Below are 24,018 nucleotides of genomic sequence, written 5' to 3'. Positions count from 1 at the left end.
GTTGTTAAATGAGAAATTAATATTCAAATGGGTAAACTATTATTATTGACTGCTTTTATTGTCATTTGCATCTCCCTGTTATCCCAAACTAATTTACTAGTAGCAACCAAGGGAGACTCTCGATCTCACCCTTCAAGGCTCTCTGTTACTTAACATTTGCCCCAAATAATGAATATCCATATTCATTTCAAAGTCTGTACCCAAGGTACTCTAATGTCATTGCCAACACATCTCACTTCTGTGTTGTAAGAATACTCACAATAAGGGAAAGAAATAAACCACATAGTCTTAGCTACATGACCATCTTCTATGTTTTCTGAAATCTTTCCTAACACTGAGAGAAACTGCTGACATTTCCATTAATGGAAACAGAAGCTTTTGAAAAGTTCGAAATTAGATACGAATGTCTTCAGCTAAAGACCTTGTGTAATTCAGAGCTTGGACAGTTTTGGTGGCAGCTCTTGTATCATTCAACAATACTAATTTTTTTCTAAGGGTGGGCAATCTAGAGGGCAAAGAGATTTAAACTTTCATTTTCTGAGAAGAGAAAGTCCTCAACTGCAAGCCTCTTTACCCTGGGGCCTGGAAAACATTCCTTCCCACCAAGCATTTCTGTTCCACTCCAGCCCCCAGCTCTGCCAGGTTATTTGAGGGGGATGGGAGTGGACATACTCATCCGGCGTTGTCTGACTAGCTAAGAAGGTGAAAGAAGGAAGGAAGGAAGGCAAGCTAAGTTTCTATTACCCAGAAGAGCTCAACAGGCCAGAAAGAATTAGAGCCATAGTCACCATGGCTCAAGGAAATGGGGGTGTTGGGGAGAGGTAGATCTGCTAAGCTGCTTCCTCTCTGGCTGCCTGGGCTGAGGGGACTATAGTCTATATTTTGGGAATGTGGGATTGTTTGCCATTGACTCAGGACCTGAACCTGCAAGAGTTACCCACCCATGCCATTGGAAGAAAGTATCTCCGACAGGCTCAAGGTCACAAAATTGACAGCCAATGGTGCGACTTGCCCAGCTTATTGGAAAGAGTATCATATTAAGGCATTGAGATTACCTTGAATAGATAAAGTTGGCAATTTGAACCATCACTAAGACATCGTGACACACAGACAAACTTCAAACTTTACAATGTCCATCACCAACATGTTTTAATAAGAGATGAACGGTACACATTTGGCTTCCTCAAAATGTTGACTTCAAGCAGGCGTCTCCACGCAGAAGGTCAGTCTTCTCTGGCCTTTGATGGGATCCAGCAGCTTCCACCCTCCTTTTCTAGGTTCCCTGCCTTCAGGATGGGGAAAGGGCTCATGGAAACCAGATCCTGGAGGTGCATATTGTCTGCTGAGACAATGGCATCAGCCCTTCCTCCCGAGGCCAACCCCAAAACCAACTAACTGCCCTCTTTTCCTTTGCAAATGTACACATGTCACACATGTGGGCCCTCCTGGTCTTCCCCACTGATGGCAGAGAACTATTGCTGGACCCCTGGGAGCTGCCTCTATGCAAAGACCAAGCCGGCCCTTGGCAGCAGGGGGAAACAAGAAACCAAGGGGCGGGCAAGGATTCCTGGTTCCCTGACCTTGCTGGAAGGGGGTGGTTGGTATAGAATCTTTTCCATTTCTCTGCCCGAGTAGCCAGTTACGCACCCCCAACATCCACAGCACTGAAACCTGAGTTAACTATTTTCTTTCTCCAAGAGTCACCAACCAGCCTGACCAACGAGGGGGTCAGAAAAGAAGCCCCTGGCATTGGCCTTTTTTGTTTCCAAACGGGAGGCCCTGGCTTTGGCTTTGGACTTTATCCTCACCTCCTCTGGCCTCAGTCCCCAATTCCTGGGGGAGGGGGAGGATGACAGCTCTCTGAGGTGGTCATCTGGTAGAAGCCCAGCCATCCCCACAGACCTGTAGATCTGCTGGATCCAGAGAGAGCAACTCCAGAGGGGACCAGGAGGGGACACGTGGCTCAAGTTCAAACACATGTCCATATGTCAGAGTCTCCGCTAATCAGGCCCTGGGGAGGCAGACCAAGTGACCTCTTCGGAGACAGCATCTCTCAGACCCAGGAAGAAGCTGTTCAGGCCACAGCCGGGTCACTTGCAATTTCAAAGAAGAAGACTCCGGGGCTGGGGATGGAGAAGAAATCTCCTGAACAGATCCCGTTGGCAGGTGTTGAGTCCCTCGAGGTGGGTCTCTACCGGGCCCTGGGCCTGGACTGTATCTACAGAGATGTGTGGGGGGTTGTTCACCAAGGGTGTGACTGGCTGACTCTGGGCGGCATCTGGTTGGCGACCGGTGAAACCGGCCACTCCTAATGTGGCAGTTTTCCCCATGCAGGTCCACAGGTTATTAACAAACCTCCCCCCACACCTCCAGAGAACCCCCCGGAGCAAATGCCTCCCCAGCCCCAGGGGGATCTCAGTGAATATGAGCAAACGGAGTCAAGACACAAAACCCTGTAGGTCCAGGTTGTCCTTTGGGGTGAGTTCTTGACGTGGGCTGTGAGGGTCAGTGCCCCAGCTGGGCTCCACAAGCTCCCTGCGCTCTATGGCCTCAAAGACCAACTCAGCCCCGCATCAGTCACTACTCCTGAGAGCCAGAGTTCGACCTGGTGACGCCTGTGCCATGCGTCCCTCGGCCGACCATCTCCTGGCCCCACTCCCGGTGGCTGGACTCCTGTAGTCCGCGGCCTTTGGTCTCGATGGGCAAGAAGCAGGAGGCCAGGGCGGCCAGGAGGCAGCAGCTGCTGTATACTGCCAGGGTCAGGTACACGGAAGATTCCAGCATGACCTGGGGGAGGGAGACATGGGCCCATGAGAGGGGATATTCAGGAAGTATGGATAATGCCAGGCCATCTTATAAGCCCTCTGTGGGATTACCCCATTCAGTTCAGTCCCCACAACTAAGAGCAAGGGAATTGTCCCCATTTTTCAGACAGAAAAACTGAGCCTCAGAGAGGGCTAAGCAGAATACTCCACTCACACAGACATGAAGGATGGGCCTGGGGTTTGAGCTCACACCCCATCAGGCTCAAGGGTCTATATTCCTTCAACTACACTCTCTCAGAGCAGTACCTCTGTTTACTTTCTAGCTTAACAGCAGAGCCAAACCCCATTTTCTCACCTGCCAAATGGGTAGGGTAGTATCTACCTCCTGAGGATAGGATACCCGAGAGGACTTGGCACGATACAGGCATGTGGCTGGCCCTCTGCTGCGGGTAATAGTGTCTCACAACGGCCACACACAGCGGCCCAAAACAGAGACACTTGGCTAAAACTTGTGGTGGAATTCTGTTTATGTGAAATATCCAGAACAGGTAAATTCATGCAAACGGAATGCACAGGGGGCGCCCACCTGGCTTGGTCAGTATGGCACGGGACTCTGGATCTCAGGGTTGTGAGATCGAGCCTCATGTTGGGTGTAGAGCTTATTTTTAAAAAAACTCACATTGGTGAACTGTGGGAGAGGAGACACGGGGAGTGGCTACCTCACAGACACGGAGTTTTATTTGATGGGAATATTTCAAAACTAGACTATGAAATGTGCTAAATGCCACTGGATTGTTCACTTTAACATGGTTAATTTTACATTCTGTGACTTTTACCTTGGTAAAAAAAAATGATAAAGACAGGAAAAAAAAATGAATTGGCTATCAAAAAAGCAAAATGACTTCAAAATAAGATCCCTGGAAGTAGAGAGAAATGTTCCAAGACCTACCAGGGGCTACAAAATTCTGCAAATACACACGATCATGCAACTCAGAAACCAGGGCCTGAGACATGTTTCCCACCAAATCATGTTGTTTTCAATAGTTTGTTTTCATCTTACTTGTTCTAATCCAATTAGTTTTTGGCCAAATCCTATGGCACCCCCAGGGTCTTCTGGGGTCTCGGATCTAAGTCCCAGCTTCTCTGCTTCCTAGCTGTTTGACCTTGGACGAGTCTCTTTACCTTTTTGAGCCTATTTTCTCATTTGCAAGTGATATGACTCCTTTCCTAGGATGGTTGTTAGGTAAGAGAAGGTGGTGCACACCACTGTGGGCTCTGCAGAAGGCTCAGCGTAGAGGAGCTGCTTACCATGCTTTGGCTTTTGTCATGCCTCACCCCCTGGTATTTGAGGGTGACACCCACCTGAGCAATGAACGGAGTAATGAGAGCACCCACTCTTGCCATGCCGCTGCAGGTGCCCAGGCCCAGTGCTCGAGTCGCCGTGGGATAGACCTGAAACACAGGCATCCATGTGCTGTTGAGAAAATGTAGGATCCTCCCTCCTCTCTAGCTCAGGAGTGATGGGACTGCCCCCCGTGGGCAGGCCTGAAGTTAGCGTGAACCACACAGGTGTTGGTAACCACTTCAAGGGGTGGGAGACCAGGTGGAGAGTCTCATCTCAAGGGGGATAGGAAGTTCAACTGAGAAAGAAGGCAAGAGACCAAGCTGTGGATGGGAACCCAGTGAGGGGGTCCTCCCTGCCCTGGGAAGTTCCCCCAAAGCTCCACCAGGAACTGGCGCACATTCAGAATCCAGACCCTACCCCACCTGCCTCTTTTCATTCATTCACTCTGAAGGGTTGTGAGCTGCATTTCATAAAGACAGAGGTAGAAATGTTTACACGGTGTCTCAGTTTGTCACCGAGGGGCCCCCGTGCCTAGCTCTTCCTTGGGCAAAGTGAGATGTCACTGCACATCTTCCAGGCCAAGGGAACTAAAAAGTAGGCACGTCTTCTCCACTCCCTTTCCCAGTCTGCTGGCTTGAAGGAGGACTCAAGACCTCCGAGGCTCTGTGGTAAGATTTCTCAACCTTAGTGCTAGGGACATTTGGGGATGGGTCCTTCTTCATGGTGGGGGCTATCCTATACATTGCAGGATGTTTGACAACACCCCTGACCTCTACCCACTAGATGCCTGTAGCATCTTCTGCACTGCTCTCCCGAGTTGTGACAACCCAAAATACCCACAGGCATTGTAAATGTCTCCTGGGGGAGGGGCAAATCACCCTTGATTAACAATTACTGGATGAGGAATTGGCAAGATGCAAAGAGCTTGGGTCCCTGAATCACACTGTGGAAGTGAAAGCACACCCATATTGGCCTGTTTCATTAGTGAGAAGCTTCTGTTGTGTCAGTACATTGCACTTGGGGTATCTTTTGTTACAGCAGCTAGCACACCTCTAACAAGTACAGTCCTCAGTGTTGGAAGCTCAGGAAGAATGAATATACAGGGAAAAGCAAAGCTCATGCAGGATCCCAACACTCAGAAGTAACCATTGTCACATTTCCCTGTATATCCTTCTAGATTTTTCTATGACTGTAGATATATTGACATTCATTCATTTATTTATTCACTCAACAAATACTTTTGAGTGCATACCATATGATATTTTAATTCACCCAATGATACAGCAATATAGAAATAAATTCTCCTTATCAGAAATTAAGACACCTGAACTCCCTTTGACCCAGAACCTGTCCAGGTTTTCCTATATTCTTCAGGGGTCCCGACTATTATGAAGTTTGGATGGTATCCATCCAGATGCATTAAACATATGTGTATACAAAATATAGCATTATTTTCAAAATATAAATGGTGTCATATCATACTCACAGTCCAACTTGCTTTATCCATTCAGCATTATGTCTTAAAGTCCTATGGACAGCAGTATATAGATGTTTACCTCATTTTCTTTCACTGCTGCAATTATATTCCGTGATGGATATTCCACAGTTTACAATTTAATACAGATTGATAGATGTTGGATTAAATGAGGGACACAGGCACTGACCAGCAAAAGTAAGTCAGGGGAGGGGGAGATCTGGGAGGCCTCCTTGGAGGAGGCAGGATTGGTGATAGGCCTGAGGTGGGGTGGAGGGAGCAGGGTTCAGGATGATGACTCAGAGTGAGGGCTCTGGAGTGTTGTGGGAGTGAGGGATAATCTAGACACCCTCCTTCCCCTGGCACAGCATCTGTTACATAATATTCTCCTCCTTCTTTTGCTCCTCTCTAAAATAAGGTGAAATAAAATATAATAGGTATAAAAAAATTCTCCCTGACTGTGGGAAATTAGAACTGCTCAGGCTCTGCTGTGTGAAGTGTAAATTCGTGCCACATTTTAGGGGGTGAGCTTTCAATTCCACTTAATGTTTATAGGCTTTAAACTCAGCAACTCCACCTTGACATTTATTCTAAGGGAAGCACACACATGCACATGACTATATAAAGCTGTTCACCTTGGTATTGTTTGTGATAGTGAAAAGTTGTAAAAAAATCCAAATATCTGTTAGTATGAGAATTATTATAAAATTATGATTTGCCCACACTATACTATATAGTATGGTAAAATGTAAAATATATATGCATATATGTACCATATAGTATAATATAGTATACAATATAAAGTATATATACTGTTTAGTGAAGTATATATATATAATATATATAAAGTATATACCCATAGTATATACCACGGGTATATACTATGTGTAACATATATACATATATATAGTGAAGTATATAAACATAGTATATATAAAATATAGCATAATAAAAGAGTATATAATATACACTTATATACTGTATAGGAGTAAAGGGATAGCATATAATATATATGTATATACTATATAGTGTACTGTATAGTATGTAGTATACATTAGTATATTATATGTAGGATATACCATATATAGTATATACTGTTTACTTCACAGCATAGTAGAGCAAGGGTTGGAAACAACAAAGTAGATCCACGTGTCTTGTGCGCACTGTCTTCAATCTTCTCCTCCAAATTCCCTACCTCATTCCCTGCCCTGGGCCTGGCCTATGTGGATCGTTAAGGGCTCCTGGCCCTCTGGCTTCTGGTTGGGAAGATGGGAGCCCCAGTGGGAGATGGGAAGGAGGTAGAAGAGAGAGAGGTCTGGGTATTTATTCTCCTGCTCCTTCCCTTCCAGGTTCCCTCAGGCCACATGTGTCCCTCAACTAAGGACCACAACTTCTCTCTACATCTCTCTCCTGGAACTCTGGAACACTCCCCTCTCCTCATCCCACTGGCCTCGGGTGACAGTTGTGTCCCCAGCCACCTCCACCCCCATTGCAAGCTCTGGGGCACTGCTTTATTGTTTTTTTGTTTCCCTAAGTCTTGTCCCACACCATTGTAATTAGTTTCTTTATTAAGAAATAGTTGTTCACTTCCCCAGTTCGGTACCTGCACTAACATAAATCAGTATGTGCCTAGAAAACACTGAACTATTCAGAAAGGTGGTGTCTAGGAAGGGGGACCATGGGGCCCTTTAATTTTTGGTTTTATGCAGTTCGATACCATTTGGAACTTTTACATTGGACATCAGCTTTTATAAGAAGCAAAAAAAAAAAAAAAAGAAAGAAAAAAACAAAAAACAAAACAATTGGAAGATAGCCTGCAGGAATGAAGAGCTTCACAGTCACTACTCAGACAGACTCCTGGACAAATCCCATTCTGAGGAGCCCAGGCTGGGTGTTTCTGGAGGCAGAGCTCACTCCTTCCCCTTCCCAGCTGTTCCCAGGCACCCCTCTTACCTCAGGTGTGTAAACATAGGCTGCCTGGAAGCCTCCAGAAATAAACGCTCTTGCAATGAAGAGTAACAGAGTGAGCATGTTTCTAGGGAGAGAAATAAAAAAAGAAGATGAGCACTTTTTTTTTTTTTTTTTCCCTGTCAGCTTGTTTCAGCAAAGTCCTATCTGCCCAGGCAGAATTTATAACCTAGAAATTGGCACAGCCCAGCCCCACCCAACACATCCACACAGACACACAATCCTGGTGCCTTCTCAAAAGTCCTGCCTTTATAAGTTTATTGTTCTCTGAAGTTCCGGGCTAAGAGCTGCAAACATCTGTGGTGCTCAGGTTGGTTGCAAGGTCAGAGAGAAGTGATCCAAATCATTGAAAACCTAGACAGGACCTGATAGAGTCAGGAGCCAGCTGAGGCAGGGACAGTAAACTTCTATGCAGTATTTTTAGGATAATCCTGGTCCCCGACCCCCTGTTCCGTGGTTCCCCAAAATGCCTAAGAACACCAACATGTCAGGGTCTAAGCTTCCTCTCCAGACCTTCCACACAGTCCTCATCAGCTTTGGTCTGGGGCCTCTCTGAGGTCAAGAGAGACACAAGCCCCTTCCATATTTTGAGGTCCTTGATAGATGGAAAAATTAAAAAATGCCAGAAAAGGGATTATATAACAGGACCTTGAAGTATTTCCCTTAAACAAAGGAATGCTTTTAAACCATACATAAACAGTTGTACCCATGATCTCACTGGGAGACAATGTCAAAAGTCTAAATGTGACGGTGTTGGAGCAAAACCTCCCAGCCCTACCACCTTCAGAGGCCCCAAATTGAGTCTGATCTTGTGGTCAAGAGTCTCAGTCCCAGTGAGGGGCTGGGGCAGGGGGTGATCTCTCAGATCACTGACAGGAGTGCAGCCCACAGCTTACAGGCCCAAAGAGCCACTGACTATGACCTGAGACGTGAGCCTGCTGGTCGGAGAGAGCCGGTCTCTTGACCCACCTTCCAACACAGATGAACAGCAGGAGGCTGCAGAGGGAGAAGATGACGAAGCACAGGGCCATGGTCTTCTTGCGGCCCAGGCGATCGATGATCCACAGAGTCACAAGGACACCTGGGAGAGAGCAGGGACACTATAGCAGGCAGCTTCCAATATGGCGCCCAGCACCCCCCACCTCTTGGTATTCACACCCCATAGAATTCCCTGCCCCTGGAGCGCCTGGCTGGTTCACTGTTGGTGAAGCCTCTGCCTTTGGCTCAGGTCATGATCTCAGGGTCCTGGGATCAAGCCCTGCAATCAGGCTCTCTGCTTAGCAGGGAGCCTGCTTCCCCCCTTCTCTCTGCCTGCCTCTCTGCCTACTTGTGATCTCTCTCTGTAAAATAAATAAATAAAATCCTAAAAGAATTCCCTGCCCCTGAGAGCAGGCTGGACCTACGGAGTCTCTTCTAAAGACTAGAATACAGAAAAACACTAGAGGTCACTTCTGAGATGAAGTTATAAAAGAATGTGGCTTCTGTTTTCCTAGCATTCTCTGTCCCCCTGACTCTTCTTAGGCAGTGGCCTATAAGTGGCCTCTGGCCAACAGCCAGTGAGGAACTGAGGTCCTCAGGCCAACAGCCCTTGGAGGCATTGGATCTTGCCAGCAAGCACGTGAGTGAGCGTGGAAACAGACCCTGCTCCTGCTGAACTTCCAGATGTGACTACGAATGTTGGGCCAACACCGCCATTGTCATCTTGTCGGTTACGCCAAAGCAGAGGACCCAGGTAGGCTATGCCCAGCTTCCTGATCCACAGAAACTGTGAGTAATAAATATGTTATTTGAAGCCACTAAAATATGGAATAATTTGTTGCATAGCAACAGATAATGAAATAGGCATCAAGGGATGTAGGGTTCATTGGATCCAGGCACGGGACACCAAGGATGGGAATCAGACCTGTCTCTGACTTGTCCTGTGGTCTTGGGTTTGTCCCTTGCCTTTTCAGAGCCTTAGTTACTTCACTGGTAAAATGGCACTCAATAAAATAAGACTCCCTACTTCAGTAGAGGCAGTATAGTATGGTGGTTTTTATTAATAATAATTAACTCTGGGCTCAACACTTTTGCATCTATTATCTTGCTTCATCATCAAAAGCAACCCCCTAAAATAAATGCTGTTAATTTCCCACACTTCTTCAGTCAAAAAATTAAGTGGAACTAATTTTTAAATTAAAGTAAACTTTTTAATAAATTAAAAAGGAACTATTCTAGGAGCCTCGGGATGTGTCAGGGAACAGACACAACAAATCATAAATGTAATAAATAAGAATATCTGAGTTTCAGAAAGACAATATCATGAAAACTGTTGGAAAATCATGGTGAGTGCCCAAAGTCATGGAAATGGTTATTGGCAACGTGGTGTCTAATTCCATGTCCCTAGTCTTACCCACTGAGCCATATAGGGGAAGAGTTTTAAGAAAAAGATAGACAGGATCATACAGGAATGAAGACTCTGGGCTCTGGGGTGGGACCCCAACTCTTAGCTCTGCCAGGTGAAGGACACTGAGTGTTTTAGCTGAGCTCTCCCAGAAGCAGACCGTGGACAAGTCTCCCAGAAGCAGACCGTGGACAAGGGTCCAAGTACAAGTGTTTACTTGAGAGGTAACCCAAAGAAGCACCAGTGGGAGGGTAGGAGAGCAAGATAGGGAAGGGAAGACAAGAGAGCCTGTCAAGACAGTTACCACTGTGGGCAGTTACTCTCAGATTCCACTGGGGAGTTCTGGGACCCAGTGTGGAAAATGTGTCTTAGCATTCTCCTGCCTAAGGAGTGAGGAAGCTGGGGTGTTTGTATACCACTAACTCCTGCATTTATTATTCAAAGGCAGCTCCCAGGTTTTAACTCCTTGGCACTCTCAACTCCCTGGGGTGCTTTTAGATTCCGAGGCTTTCCATTCCTCTTGATTTAGCCCTCAGGCACAAAGATACAGAGACTGGCACCTGAAAGTTTAGGAACAGTTTTTGCTACCCCTTTCTATGCCTTAGTTTTTTCAGTTGTAAAATGGGGGATAATTATGTACTTCACAGGACGAAATGAGATATATCTATAAAACACTGAGCATAGAACCAAACATACACTCATTGTATAGAGAATAGAACCAAATATACACTCATTTGTTGAGTAAGCACTCAATAAATACTAAATACTACCATTGTTGTAATAATTACTCGGTTTCTTAAAGGAAAAAGATAGATCACCTTCACTCTATGTGCAACTTTGGATTTTTTTATGCCCCACTGATCCTTCCAGTGTGAGTGCTAATGGGGGACAATTCTCCATGGGTCTCTCGTATTTCTTGCATGCAGAAGCAATTTGTTCCAGGAAGCCTTTGTTCCAGGCTGTCCTTTCATTTGGATAGTCAACAACCTTGGAAGAGAGAGATACTGTCTCCTTCCAGAGCAAAGGGCAGGTCTGTTTACTGTCCAATATAATAAAGATGATGTCTCTCTCTGGACAAAAGCTGGGCAGATTTCTGGGAACCCACTACAGAAGATTTGATTTCCCCAAGCCTGGGATGCCTCAGGGAAGCAAAGTGAAAAGGGGATTGAGAAATATGTTGGGAAGGCAAGGAAAACTGGAATACAGGGTCAAAAATATAGGGAGTAGTAGATCAATCAGATACCTGGAAGGGAATACTCAGGTAATTCCTCAGGGAGCGACCATCATCCATTATCAGCATTTGCATGCATTTGGGTGAGCTAGTTCTTGTCGTAGGACAAGAGTTAGAGCCCAATAGCTGTACCCACTACTTCATTGCATGTGCAGCATCCACCTGGACCCTTTGTCATCATCCCTGTGAGATTTGGGAGCAAGGGGAGCTGACACTAATATACTATTCCTGTTGCTTGCTGTGCCATGCATAGTAGCCTTTGTTTCTGACCCAGGAGTCTTGTGTCTTCTGCCAATGAATGTGACAATGGACGGCTTAATTTGCTAGCCTTCAAGAAGAGGAGCCTTCAGAGTTCTTGTCAACTTGTAGCTAAGTGTTGAAAAAAAAACAATCTCCAGCTCCCCTGGAAAGGGGATTTGCTTCCAGACAGCACCAGCTGGAACCCACCACAGGACCAGCTGCCGCGTTCACAGGCTTGGCTGCCCCGGCCCCACCTTGCGCAGGTTCCTCACCTGGGAACTCAGAGAGGGTCGTCCACAGCAAGTCCATGTAATCCTCCTCACTCAGGTACTCACAGGCCAGGCTGCATTTTGCTTCCACTGCCTTCTTCTGGCTGGAGACTGGGAGGTGGGAGATGGGAGAAAGAAGAGCCATGTATAGAACCTTAAATCATACCCTCCTGCTCCTGCACCTCCTTCCCTGGGTATGTTTCCACGGGATACCATGGAAAGATCCCAGGCTCTGGAGTCAGACAGATTCAGGTCTGAACCCCAACCAGCAGAGCTCAGCTTTAATCTCTCTGAGTCTCAGTTTCTTCATAAACCTGGAGCTAATAAAACCACTGGGTAAAGTAGTTGGGAGCCTGAACTCAGCCTGTGCATATGAATGTACTTAGCCCAAAGCTGGCACATACCAGGTGTTTTTGTGGCAGACAGACTCTAGGTGGCAGACAAACTCCAGGGAGGCCTCTATGATCCCCACCTATATTATCTGGCCATTCCTTAATCCCACCTTCAATCTCACCTTCAATCTCTCTCCTTTGCTCTGCTCTCTCCATCTCTCTCCCTTGACCAGCTACACTGGTCTTCTTGCTGTTCCTTCAACACCCCTGCCTCAGGACCTTTGCACTGGCTGCTGCCTCTTCCTGGATTGCTCGTTATATATCCCTATGACTAATCTCACATTGTTCATGTCTTTATTTTTTTTTTCATGTCTTTCTTTAAATCTCACTTCATGGAAGCCATTCTGACCACTCCATTTAAAAATTCAACTTAATCACTGCCCCTTATTCTGCCTCACATTTCTGACCTCCCTTATCCTGCTTCACTATCTTTTTTCCCCATACATTTGTTAAGAAATAGCATGAAAGACTTTGAAATGGGCAAAATGCTTTGTCTGGTGCACCCTTACAAGTTGTATCAACTTTCATTATCTGTGAGCTATGCACATTATAGAATATTGACATTAATGCAAATGATTCTTGTCCATCAAAATGAAAATTGCATTCTAACCAGTTTTGCCCTCATTGTAAAGGCTTTTCAGGATTTCTGATTGCCTACATACATGTATTCTTTTGCATTCTCCTTTGAACTAGTTGAAACCTCTTCCAGCCATTAGGAGACAATTCTCCATGAGTTGCTCACATTTCTGCATGTTTTATAAACAAAGACACTAAAGGTCTTTGTTCTGAACTATCTTTTCAAGGATCTTGGTTCAACCAACAACTTTGACAGGAAGTGTCTACCTTTGGAGCAAGGGGCAGGTTTGCTTATAGCCTTCGATGACATAGTGTCTCCCCACAAGGCAAGAACAGGCTTGACCTGCTTTAAACCTTTACCATCCAGTAGAAGAGAGCGAGGTGCCCTAAGGTCTGAGATGCTCTCTTATAACATAATTCAGCTTCTGCAGCTGTGGTCTCCCCTCTTCACATCACCCTCTGGGAACAGGAGCTCCTTGCTGGTGTAAGGAAGTACTGATACTTCAGCTACTGCTATTATTATGAGTAACAAAGTCCTTTGTCTCTGACCCAGGAGTGTTGTGTGTCTTTTGCAGGCATCTGTGGAAGCTATGGAAGGCTAAATCATTAGCTTATAAAGAGATAAATCCTTGGGCTTTTCACAGTTCTTAACTGGTTCATTCAGTAATTGAGGAGTTAAATAAAATAAAATCTTTGACATCTGTTCATTGCATATTTGAAGGAGAGGCAGGAGTTTACCTTTTCTTAATTTTTTTCTTTGATGCACCTATCACCTTCCAACACACTATGTTATTTACTTACTTATTATGTTACTTTCCCTCTTTTTCTGTTTCCCCACCAAAACATGAGCTTACACGGTAGGGACATGTGTCCTTTGTGTTCACTGATATAGCCCAACACCTAGATCAGCATATAGAAAATATCAAATGAATGACTTGTCCAAGTTCTCATAACTACTGGTGCTAGAACCGAGGCTCTGATTTTCAACTACGAGCTCATTCATTTTCTCACTCAGGTATAAGAGAGAGCTTTAAACACGAGTTGGTAAACTATCACCTGCAGATTTGACATCTGGTCTCCTGCCTGTTTCTTCCTGGCCTGCATGCTAAGAGTGGGTTTTACATTTTAAAATGATTTTTCACAATCAAAGAGGAGGAGAGCCTGGGTGGCTCAGTCATTAAGTGTCTGCCTTCAGCTCAGGTCAAGATCTCAGGGTCCTGGGATCGAGCCCCGCTTCGGGCTCCCTGCTCAGCAGATAGCCTGCTTCTCCCCCTCCCGCTCTCCCTGCTTGTCTGCTTGTGTTTCCTCTCTTGCTGTGTCTTTCTGTCAAATAAATTTTAAAAACTTAAAAAAAAAATCAAAGAGGAATACTGCTTCATGACACGGAAATGATATGCCGTCCAGATTTGTATTCACAAAAAAGGTTTTGTCAGAACACCAGCAATGTTTGTTCACTAACCTGTTATCCACGGCTACTTTCCTGCTCCAATGGCAGAGGGGTATAGCTCCCAAAGCCTAAAATATTAACTATCCGGCCCTTTATAGGAAAAGTTTGCCAATCCCTGCTTTGTAACATTCCCCTGGATCCTCTTCTTTGCTTCAGTGGGTCCCCTGATAGGGGCATGCAATTTATACTCTCTCAATACCAAACCCCAAATCTGCAGCTGAGTCACTAGCTCATTAAATCTTTATACCAATAAACCGAACTATTAACTTAGATTACAGAGGCTTATGAAAAAGATAACTGGGAAAATCCCGAACATAAGCAGGAACTTGATCCCTTTATCCTCCACCCCAGGTTCAATGCTAAGAACCTGTTCTTGGAGATAGAATGGTTTGAAAGCCCAGACATCTGCATAGAGACTTTGCTTTCTGTTTTGTTCCTTTTGTCCAGCGGTTCCCAACTCTGGCTGTACAGGAGAATCTGCCTTCAGCTCAGGTCATGATTCTGGATTTCTGGGATCCAGCCCCGCATGGGGTTCCCTGCTCAGCAGGGAGTCTGCTTCTTCCTCTCTCTCTGCCCCCCTCCTCCCTTGCTCATGTGCTCCCTCACATGCATGCTTATGCTCTCAAATAAATAAATAAAATCTTTAAAAAATAAAAAAGTAAAACTGCTCCAGGTGATCCTGTTGTGTGGCTAGGGTTGAGATCCAACCTGGTTCTTAGACTTCATATGCACGTGAGAACAGCTGCATAGGGGCATGGCCATCAAACACAGTGCTGTACTTCACTGTGTCCTTTAGGTGACATAAGATATGACTCTGCTGCAATGTCACTTCAGGATTATTTGGTTTTCCACAGAGTTTCTTGGGGACCATAGTCCAGGTCTTCTATGCTCAGATTTGGCAGAGAATTTCTCCCGGGAGTCAGCAGGGTAAAGTCATGGTCATCTGTGCATGGCCAAGCTCAGGAGCGGTGGAATCTGGGGTGGGCATGCCTATCTAACTGTGTAGAGGGGAGGAGGGTGGTCTGATACTCACTGCTGCAGACATCTCCTGCCTGAAAGAGCTCAGTGGTGAGCAGAACTAATCCGTAGTAAGAAAATGCATTGGAAAACCTGCCAGGAAGGAAGCAAGAAGATATCAAGAAATGATGGGAGACATGCAAGTCCCCTCTTCCCAACCCCTCAGGAGGGACTTGCTTCTATAGCAGTGAGGACCAGTCTTTGGGCATGGGCGACAGTGGACATTTGGGGGCTTTCTTGGGGCCCTTGAGAAGGAAAGTGGCAGGTACAAAGCATAGCAATGTGATGAAGGGACATGATCTTGTGTCCTTTGAAAGACTAAGAACTGTATTGTATCACAGAAAACACCCAAGGCTGTTTATTCAACTGGCAATAGGGAAAACAACTTTGGGGTACCAATATTTGGAAGAACACAGTCATGAATGACATCAATCAGGACTTCTGGGCCAATTTGGTCAACATGAAGAGAGAAGAAGAGGGGAAAGCTTTGATAATATTAAGAAGTGGGCTCCAGCTCTTCCCTTGAACTCCTGAGAGCTGAATCAACTCACCAAGCATTTACTAAACACTTGCTGTGTGGCCCGTATAAGTGCAGATTCTGCAGACTTCCCTAAAATTTCAGATCAGAATGAAACAGTTGATTAATTCCTGATTGTCCGAGGAACTAGAACACTCAAGTGTGTAGGACCAGAACATTTTTTTTTTCTTTTGGACCAGAACATTCTTATCCTGTAGTACAGTTATGTGGGAACTGTCATAACCAGATAGCAGTGATTAATTTCCTTGCATTGCAATATGGGCTAGCAAGTTTAGCAATGTCTATAGTGTGCAAAAATTAGTCTCCAATTAACCACTTCATTATTTGGGTAGTGTTGGCCCAACTGAATCACTTGCCTGCAAAGACAGATACCCTCAACTCTCATCCCCACTCCCTTTTTAAAAAACCCTACAGACTCTACGCTTGTGTTGGGCACACAGCAGGTGTTTAATAAATGCCTGGTTCAGTTCGTAGGAATGCAGGGACAGAGCTAAAGCCCAGTTCTATATATTATCAAAGCTTTCCCTTCCACTTCCCTGCAACTGACCACTTTTCAGGACAATCCCCTGCTATTTAGCCCCTCTACTCAAAGGTGCATGGGAAAAAGTGAGCACAGGTTAAACCAGAATGCAGAGTGTTAGCCAGGCCCCTTCTGCACACTGTTCATGTACACGATTTGGTAGAAGAAGGTTCAAAGAATAGCTGAGATTTAACTTGTTGTGGATTTTCAGGGGATTACCCAGTACAAATCCCTCCCTTCCATCCTGCCCACATCCACACATCGCCAATGGCTGTTATTTAAGGAAGACGGACCAGGATCAGGACTGAAAGTTCTAAGGATGCCTGTGTTGACCAAATCAATGGTTCCCCAAATATGGCAGGCTCCATGCCGCTGCTGGTACCCAAGGCAATATGGCAATATTAAATCTCAGTTGTGACAAAAATCCCATTTTACGTTTCCTTTCAATCACAGTCAACCCTGGGACAGCATGGCTTTGAACCACACAGGCCACTTATAAAGGGATTTTTTCCAACAAATACAGTACACCACTGCAAGTGCATTTTCTCTTCCAGGTGATTTTAATAATATTTTCTTTTTCTCTAGCCTACTTTAAGATATAATATATAATACATACAGCATATAAAATATGTGTTCGTTGACTGTTTATATTGCCAGCAAGGCTTCTGGTCAATAGGAGGCTATTAGTTCAGTTTGGGGGGAGTCAAAAGATTTTCGACTACTCAAGGGTCTGTGCCTTTAACCCCCTTTCTGCACTGTTCAAGGTCAACTGTATTTTGACAGTTTCCTCTCACTTACTTGCTAATGAATGTGTCCTTGACACCTACGTTCTCTCTGCGTCTCTCTATTAAATACAGCAGCTCAGTGTCTTGACAGATCATCAATCTATAATTCTAATCTCAGGCTGATTTCATGGGTGATCAGAGTTCTTTGGGAGGTAATCAGCTCACTTTAGGGGACAGGTTGAAACAGCGCCTCCTACTTCTCTGCCATCTTGTCTCCTCCCTCGGCAGATCATAAATCTAGCTACGTTTTACTGTATATCTCTTAAAAATATATGGCCTGCAGTTAAGGTTTTTTCCCTTTAAAGCAGACATATAAAATTGCCTCTTGATAGACATTTATCTGAACCCTTGTTCACTAATGGTGGGAATGCAGAGTGGTACAGCCGCTCTGGAAAACAGTATGTAGGGTCCTCAAAAACTTAAAAATACAACTACCCTATGATCCAGTAAGTGCATTACTGGCTATTTACCCAAAGGGTACAAAAACACTAATTCAAAAGGATATATGTGCCCCTATGTTTATTACAGCATTATTTATAATAGCCAAATTATGGAAGCAGCCCATGTCCATTGACAGATGAATGGAAAAGAAGATGTGACACACACACACACACATTTATATACACACATAGATATACAATGGAATATTATTCTTCCATAAAAAGAATGAAATCTTGCCATTTGTAATGACATGGATGGAGCTAAGTGAAAGAAGTCAGAGAAAGACAAATACCGTATGATTTCACTCATATGTGGAATTTAAGGAAAAAAACGAAGGAAAAGAAAAAGGGACAAACCAAAAAACAGGCCGTTAACTATTAGAGCAAACTGATGGTTGCCAGAGGGGGTGATGGGGATTAAGGATACACTGATCATGATGAGCACCGAGCACTGGATAAACTTGCTGAATCACTGTATTGTATACCTGAAACTAACGTAACATTGTATGTGATCTATATTGGAAATAAATTTAATAACTTAATAAAAAATAAGACATTTATCTGAGTTGGAAGTGAGTCCAATTAAAGAAAAAGACTAAGAAAATAGTACAGGTTATACCTGGGTAAGGCAGAGATCAGGAAAGTGATGTTCAAACCACCGAATTTTGTAAATGTTGCCTAAGTTCAAAGAGTTCTCTGTGCATTGCATAAAAACAGAACCCAAAACAGGGCCCGGGTGAAGGGGATCAAAGTGTCAAGAGGTCAAGAAGCAGCTCTTACCATATAAACCACAGCAACAAGGTTGTCCATCTAAAATGGGGCGTGAAAAGGTCCCTCATTCTGCCTCGGTCTTCCTGTTTCAAGACAAGGACATGCTGTTTGCTCTCGTCTCCTCCAGCAGCGCTGACCATGGCCTGGGACTGGTGAACACCCACGGCTGGGAGGGAGGCTGCTGGTGGGCTGCACGCTCAGGATCCAAGAACCCAGCACTCAATCCCATAGCACCAAGTCCCCCAGCCCAGTGAGGCCCTCTAGCCAGGACCCAGCAACGTCTGCAGGCTTGGTTCCCCAGGGAGGGAGACATCCTGCAACCCCCGACCCCAGCCTGAAATCCTGGAGCCAAGAAGCAGACTCCCTGCCCTGAGGACTCTCAGGTAGTCCCATGGACCTGGGGAGCAGACACAGTCTGTCCAAGCTGTGTCTAACCATTTCATGCCCTGCCTAAGCCAGCTCTAGGTTAAGATGGCAAACACTCATGTGCTGAAAATCAATTCACCAGAAGCCAATGTGCCGAAAGATTGATTAGTTGAATGTCCCACTTGCCAATTTCATATAATTTGCTAATTTATCAAATTTTTGCTCTATAATGTTTTTTAAGATTTTATTTCTTTATTTGAGAGACAGAGAGAGAGCCTGAACAGAGGGAGGGACAATGGGAGGGAGGAAGAGGGTGAGGTAGGCTCCCCACTGAGTTGAGCTGAAGGCAGACACTTAACAGACTGAGCTATGCTACAATATTCTTTTTAAGAGTATACTCTATGGGAGATGCCTCATAAAGCCTGGGTGGCTTATTGGTTAAGCATCTACCTTTGACTCCAGTCATAATCCTAGGGTTCTGGGATCAAGTCCCACATCGGGTTTCCTGCTCAGCGGGGAACCTGCTTCTCCTTCTGCCTGCTGCTCCCCCTGCTCTCTCTCTCTCTGACAAATAAATAAATAAAATCTTTAATAACAGCATATACTTTTTTTTAAGTGTATTCTTTGACTGTGATTATATTCTCCTTAGATATATTTAACAAATATATTTTTCTTAGTTTGAGAAATGCTTGCTTATTTAAACATATAAAAACAGATTATGGACTATAGGTGGTTTAGTCTACCTGTGAATATTGCTTTCATGAATAAAAATGTATTTTTTAGTATATATATATTTTTAAAGATTTTATTTATTTTATTTGACAGAGAGAGAAATCACAAGTAGGCAGAGAAGCAGGCAGAGACAGAGGGGGAAGCAGGCTCCCTGCCAAGCAGAGGGCCCGATGCGGGGCTCGATCCCAGGACACTGAGATCATGACCTGAGCCGAAGGCAGCGGCTTTAATCCACTGAGCCACCCAGGCGCCCCTATTTTTTAGTATATTCTTGAATGAAAAGATAACACTCTTCAAATGGTAATTGAATATATTTGAGAATGTTTGTTTTTGTTGAATATATTTTAAAATAGGCTCATTAATATATTTATAAAGAGGACATATTGAGGAAATAAATATATTAATGTATATTAGGAAAAATATGTTCCTATTTACTACATATATTCAAAAAGAAGGATCCCTGAAACATGTTTTTGGTAAAAAGATATATTCCCAAGTAAATTCAGGAAAATTGGCTTTTGGAGAATTGGTCTGCTTTCTGCTTCTGCTCTTTTGGTGTGTCTCAGGATTTACCCCACTCCACCCATGTACACACTCCCATGCAGGCGCACGCACACACACGCTACAGACAGTGGGCCAGGCACGGACCTGTCTGGAGATGATCAGTTTCCCCAGTGGCATGGGGGCTCCATTTTCAGTTGCTATCCTCTTTAAGGTGGCGATGGCCTTTTCCTGATTCCCGGACAACACATCATACCTTGCGCTCTCTGGCAGCCACTGTGGGGACAGGAGTGACAGGTTAGGGTGGCACAGAACACTGGGTCCCAGCCACATACTCTCATCTAGGTGTGGAGTCTTTAAGGGTGGGGTCTCTGGACCCAGAGGAATGGAATGGGATGGGTTCTTATAGTTATGATTGCTGCTGTTGTTATAATTATTATTAATTGGTGTTGCTGTCAAAGCCCACCCCCCCCAAAAAAAATCTTAAAAATACTCCTTATGGGACAGTGTCCTCCTCCACCCTCTCCCCACCAAAATATAGTGAACAGCAGGAGGCCAAGAGGGCAAAGTTTGAGATGTCTTAAAGGATACCTACAAAACACAAGACTGCAAAGAGGAGCAGCGGGACAGCCGAGAGGATGAGTAGCCAGCGCCAGCCCAGGCTGGGCATCACAAACACAGCCAGGATGACCTCGAACACTGTCCCGATGGCCCAGAAGACCTGGGATAGGAAAATGGGATCAGTGATGGGAGCAGCATGGTCAACACATGAGCAATGTCAGCGACATGATAGACGACACTCTCAATTGGGTAAGAGGTCCTTGGGGTCTGCAAAGTTGGAATGACCACCACTTTTCCTGTGGTCCATATGGTTCGGCCAGGGCCACTATGTTGTCCATCTCCCGAGGGTGCCATACACACGGTCTAATATTGGCGTGGTACCCACTGGAGTGTACAGTGTGGTAGCTCCGGTTAAGGAGACCAATACCACCTTGTGTAAGGTCAATATGGTGATGGACACATTGGTTTTTATCTACTGACATCCACCTCTCTTGCCCACTAGGGCCCTAGTATCCTTGTCACAATTGCTTCTTCCCTGCAGAGCTGAGTATCTTCTGTGCCTCTCCCAGTCACTCCCATCTTTCCCTACCTTGCTCTTTGTGTGCACTGCTTCCATAGGTTCTCTGTCTTCTGGCTTCCCATTGGGCTCAGCCAGTGGGGAGCCCTACAGGAAAGGGGGGGGAGGAAGGTAAGAGAGGTGGGACTCTGGCTCCTTCTCTGCAGCATGCTCATGGGCTTGCTGCATCACTCAGCAGAAGGGCACAGCTCCTGTCCAACAGCCCTTGTTATATAACTCTCTCTCTGGACTGCTAACTACTTCCTGCCTTTGCCTGGCAACCGGAACTGCCACCCTGGGGCTACTTAGAAGTAGTCCCTTTACCAAACCCTCTTCAGATTACTCTAATTTGAGTATGCTGGTTCCTGCTGGGACCCTACAACCATTGGCAAACCTGGTCCTTCAACTTGCCCATCAGTTCTGGGAGCCTGTAAGAGCCTTCCTAAATCCCCTTTCGCTTAAATTAATCAGTCTATTTCTGTTGCTTACAACCAGGGATGATGGCTAAGATGTCTAACAAATTGATACAGTACCGACCAACCAGAACAGATACCAGACACTGGTCATACACACCCTGCTCCCAACACACACACACACACACACACACTCCATGACTGTGCCAGGAGTTAACTCTTTAGTTGCTAGATCATGGGAAGTTCAAGGGGGTCCTCTGAGAGGACAGGGTGTGTCGGTGATGAGGGGTAATCAGCGGCCAGCTCTGCTGGCGCAGATAAAGTCTCAATATTTAAACAGTTGGTTCATCCATACCAGTGTGGACCAGCTGACTACCATCCTTACTGGTCAAGGATAGATGCAATCAGAGTGGTAAATTGGGCTGTTGGGTTAATGTAATGAATATTGTCAGTATGGTCATGGTGACTAGAGAGTGGCATCATAGTCATCACTGTGGACATTGGTGTCCAGAAAGGACAAGTAAACACTACTGCTACTGCATGGTGTCATGGGGGCAGTTACATACTCGCCCCGAGAGAATCCAAGATCATGATTAGAAAATGGGTCATCAGACCCTGGCAGAAAGAGGGCTTGAGAGGGACTAGGTGGACCAAGGGTCTTTTAAGGCAGCTACAGAGGTGACCACTCACACAAGACGCAGGTGAGTCCAGATACACATAGGGGTGGAGGGGGATGCTATCGACAAGAAGCAGGAGTTTTGGTCCCCTAGTCTCTGTTGTTTGGCTGCAACTCTCAGATAAAAGCCATGTCCAGTCCAAGAATGACATACCACCTGCCTGCCACCAGTTTAAGGGACTGGATTGTTTTGGTAAGTTGAAGAATTTATCCATATAGCAAATAAACCCCGCAAACCCAAAACAACAACAACAAAGTTCAAATTAACAAACCCGACAAAATCCCATTTCCTTATCCTGAGGCTCAGGATGTCTGAGGATCTCTTGCCCAGAGACTGAGCTCTCTTGGGGGAACCCAGACCACCTTCCTTACCTCAATCAGCAAAATGCACTTAGCTCTGGCCTTCATGGGAAGGAACTCAGCATACAGTGTCACCCTGGGAAAGCAGAGAGATAGGAAAGGAGTTAAGGTCAGGACTGAGAAGATTGCCACAGCTTTCTGACTTCCTTTTCTTTTTCTTTTCTTTCTTTCTTTCTTTTTTTTTTTTTAAAGATTTCATTTATTTATTTATTTGAGAGAGAGTGAGAACATGTGAGTGCATAGGGGGAGAGAGACAAGCAGACTCCACACTGAGCATGAAGCCTGGACATGGGGCTCAATCTTACAACTTTGAGATCACGACTGGAGCTGAAATCAAGAGTCTAACACTTAACCAACTGAGACACCCAGGCACCCCACTTTCTGAATTGCTGAGGATGGTCTGTGGACCACTTAACTTCAGAATTTCCTGGGACAATGGCTGAGTGCTTAGATCCCCAGACCCTATCCCAGACCTCTGTCTGTCTCTCTTTCAATCTATCTATCTACCTATTCATTCATTTAATCATTATGGAGCTGTGGATTCCTGTTTCCTTCAGTGGCTTGTAAGCCACTACTGCCATTATTCTTTCAATGCTCAGACTGTCCCAGTCTGGCCATTGGAAGATCTTTCAATCCAGCCCCTGTTTCTTTTCTATATGCCTCCATTGTTCTTTACATTCTGGCACACCAGTATGTCCAGGCTCATGGTGTACTTTTCTTGCCCCAACAATGAAGTCAGCCATTTGTCTAAAAGGTCCTGGTTCCTTGCGGTATTTGGTATTTAGAAACCAAGATCTGAGCACTCAGTGTGTTCATTACTACTGGTCTGCCATTGTTTCTAGGCCTTCGCAGAGGACACAGCTAAGAGATCTATCTATCTATCGATCTTGTTCTGTCCTTTTCTTTCTTTCTCTCCACATGCACACCATACATCTATGTCTGTTTCTCTATCTATCTGTGTATATGTATTTAAAAAAACATTGAGTTCACACTGATACTTTCAATTCTAGTACAACCAGAATGTTAGGGCCCTTTCTTTCTAAGTAATCTCTATACTCAATGTGGGCTTAAACATACAACCCTGAGATCAAGAGTTGCATGCTCCACTGACCAAGCCAGCCAGGCACTCCAAGTTTAGGGTTCTTTCTAGCCTGCTCCAGTTTCCATGATCGTAATTCCCTTCTCCAACATTGAGACACCCAGGCCTCATTATTCTCTGTATATTTCTTTTTTTTTTTTTTTAAGATTTTATTTATTTATTTGACAGAGAGAAATCACAAGTACACTGAGAGGCAGGCAGAGAGAGAGAGAGAGAGAGAGAGAAGGAAGCAGGCTCCCCGCTGAGCAGAGAGCCCAATGCGGGACTCGATCCCAGGACCCCGAGATCAGGGCCCGAGCCGAAGGCAGCGGCCTAACCCACTGAGCCACCCAGGCGCCCCCTCTGTATATTTCTTATTTGCCTAATCCATTTATTAGCTTGCTGAATGAAACCGATGCCCTAACTACCTAACTATACTGGCTGCCTCTTCCATCTACTACATTCATGCCCCCTCCCCTATCTTTCACTTCCTCAGCCACTGGCCATGCCAGAAAGTGAAGGAAACCTCTACACTTCTTCTCCATGCTGCCTCCCATTTTCTAGGAAGAGGGCTTCTTTTTTCCCACATCTCCTAAGTCAAGCATCTGAGCAAC

General features: G+C 45.1%; 1 protein-coding gene across 2 annotated transcripts in view; it reads right to left on the bottom strand.

Moving 5' to 3' along the window:
• Positions 1–1,123: 1,123 nt before the first annotated feature.
• Positions 1,124–24,018, bottom strand: part of SVOP (SV2 related protein) — a 74,956-nt gene continuing 52,061 nt past the window's right edge. For both annotated transcript variants that reach the window (XM_082700115.1, XM_082700114.1), the window contains 10 exons: positions 22,339–22,402; positions 20,356–20,481; positions 19,908–20,036; positions 18,171–18,244; positions 15,124–15,200; positions 11,679–11,786; positions 8,522–8,633; positions 7,538–7,619; positions 4,128–4,217; positions 1,124–2,787 (listed from right to left, as the gene is read on the bottom strand). In XM_082700115.1, coding sequence (XP_082556241.1) covers positions 2,581–2,787; positions 4,128–4,217; positions 7,538–7,619; positions 8,522–8,633; positions 11,679–11,786; positions 15,124–15,200; positions 18,171–18,244; positions 19,908–20,036; positions 20,356–20,481; positions 22,339–22,402 — 1,069 coding nt within the window. In that variant the 3' untranslated portion in view covers positions 1,124–2,580. The remainder of the gene's footprint in view (positions 2,788–4,127; positions 4,218–7,537; positions 7,620–8,521; positions 8,634–11,678; positions 11,787–15,123; positions 15,201–18,170; positions 18,245–19,907; positions 20,037–20,355; positions 20,482–22,338; positions 22,403–24,018) is intronic.

Source organism: Mustela nivalis, assembly GCF_964662115.1.
Source record: "Mustela nivalis genome assembly, chromosome: 14".
Lineage (NCBI taxonomy): Eukaryota > Metazoa > Chordata > Mammalia > Carnivora > Mustelidae > Mustela > Mustela nivalis.
The sequence above is the reverse complement of the archived record's forward strand: the minus strand, read 5'-3'. Positions and strand labels throughout refer to the sequence as shown.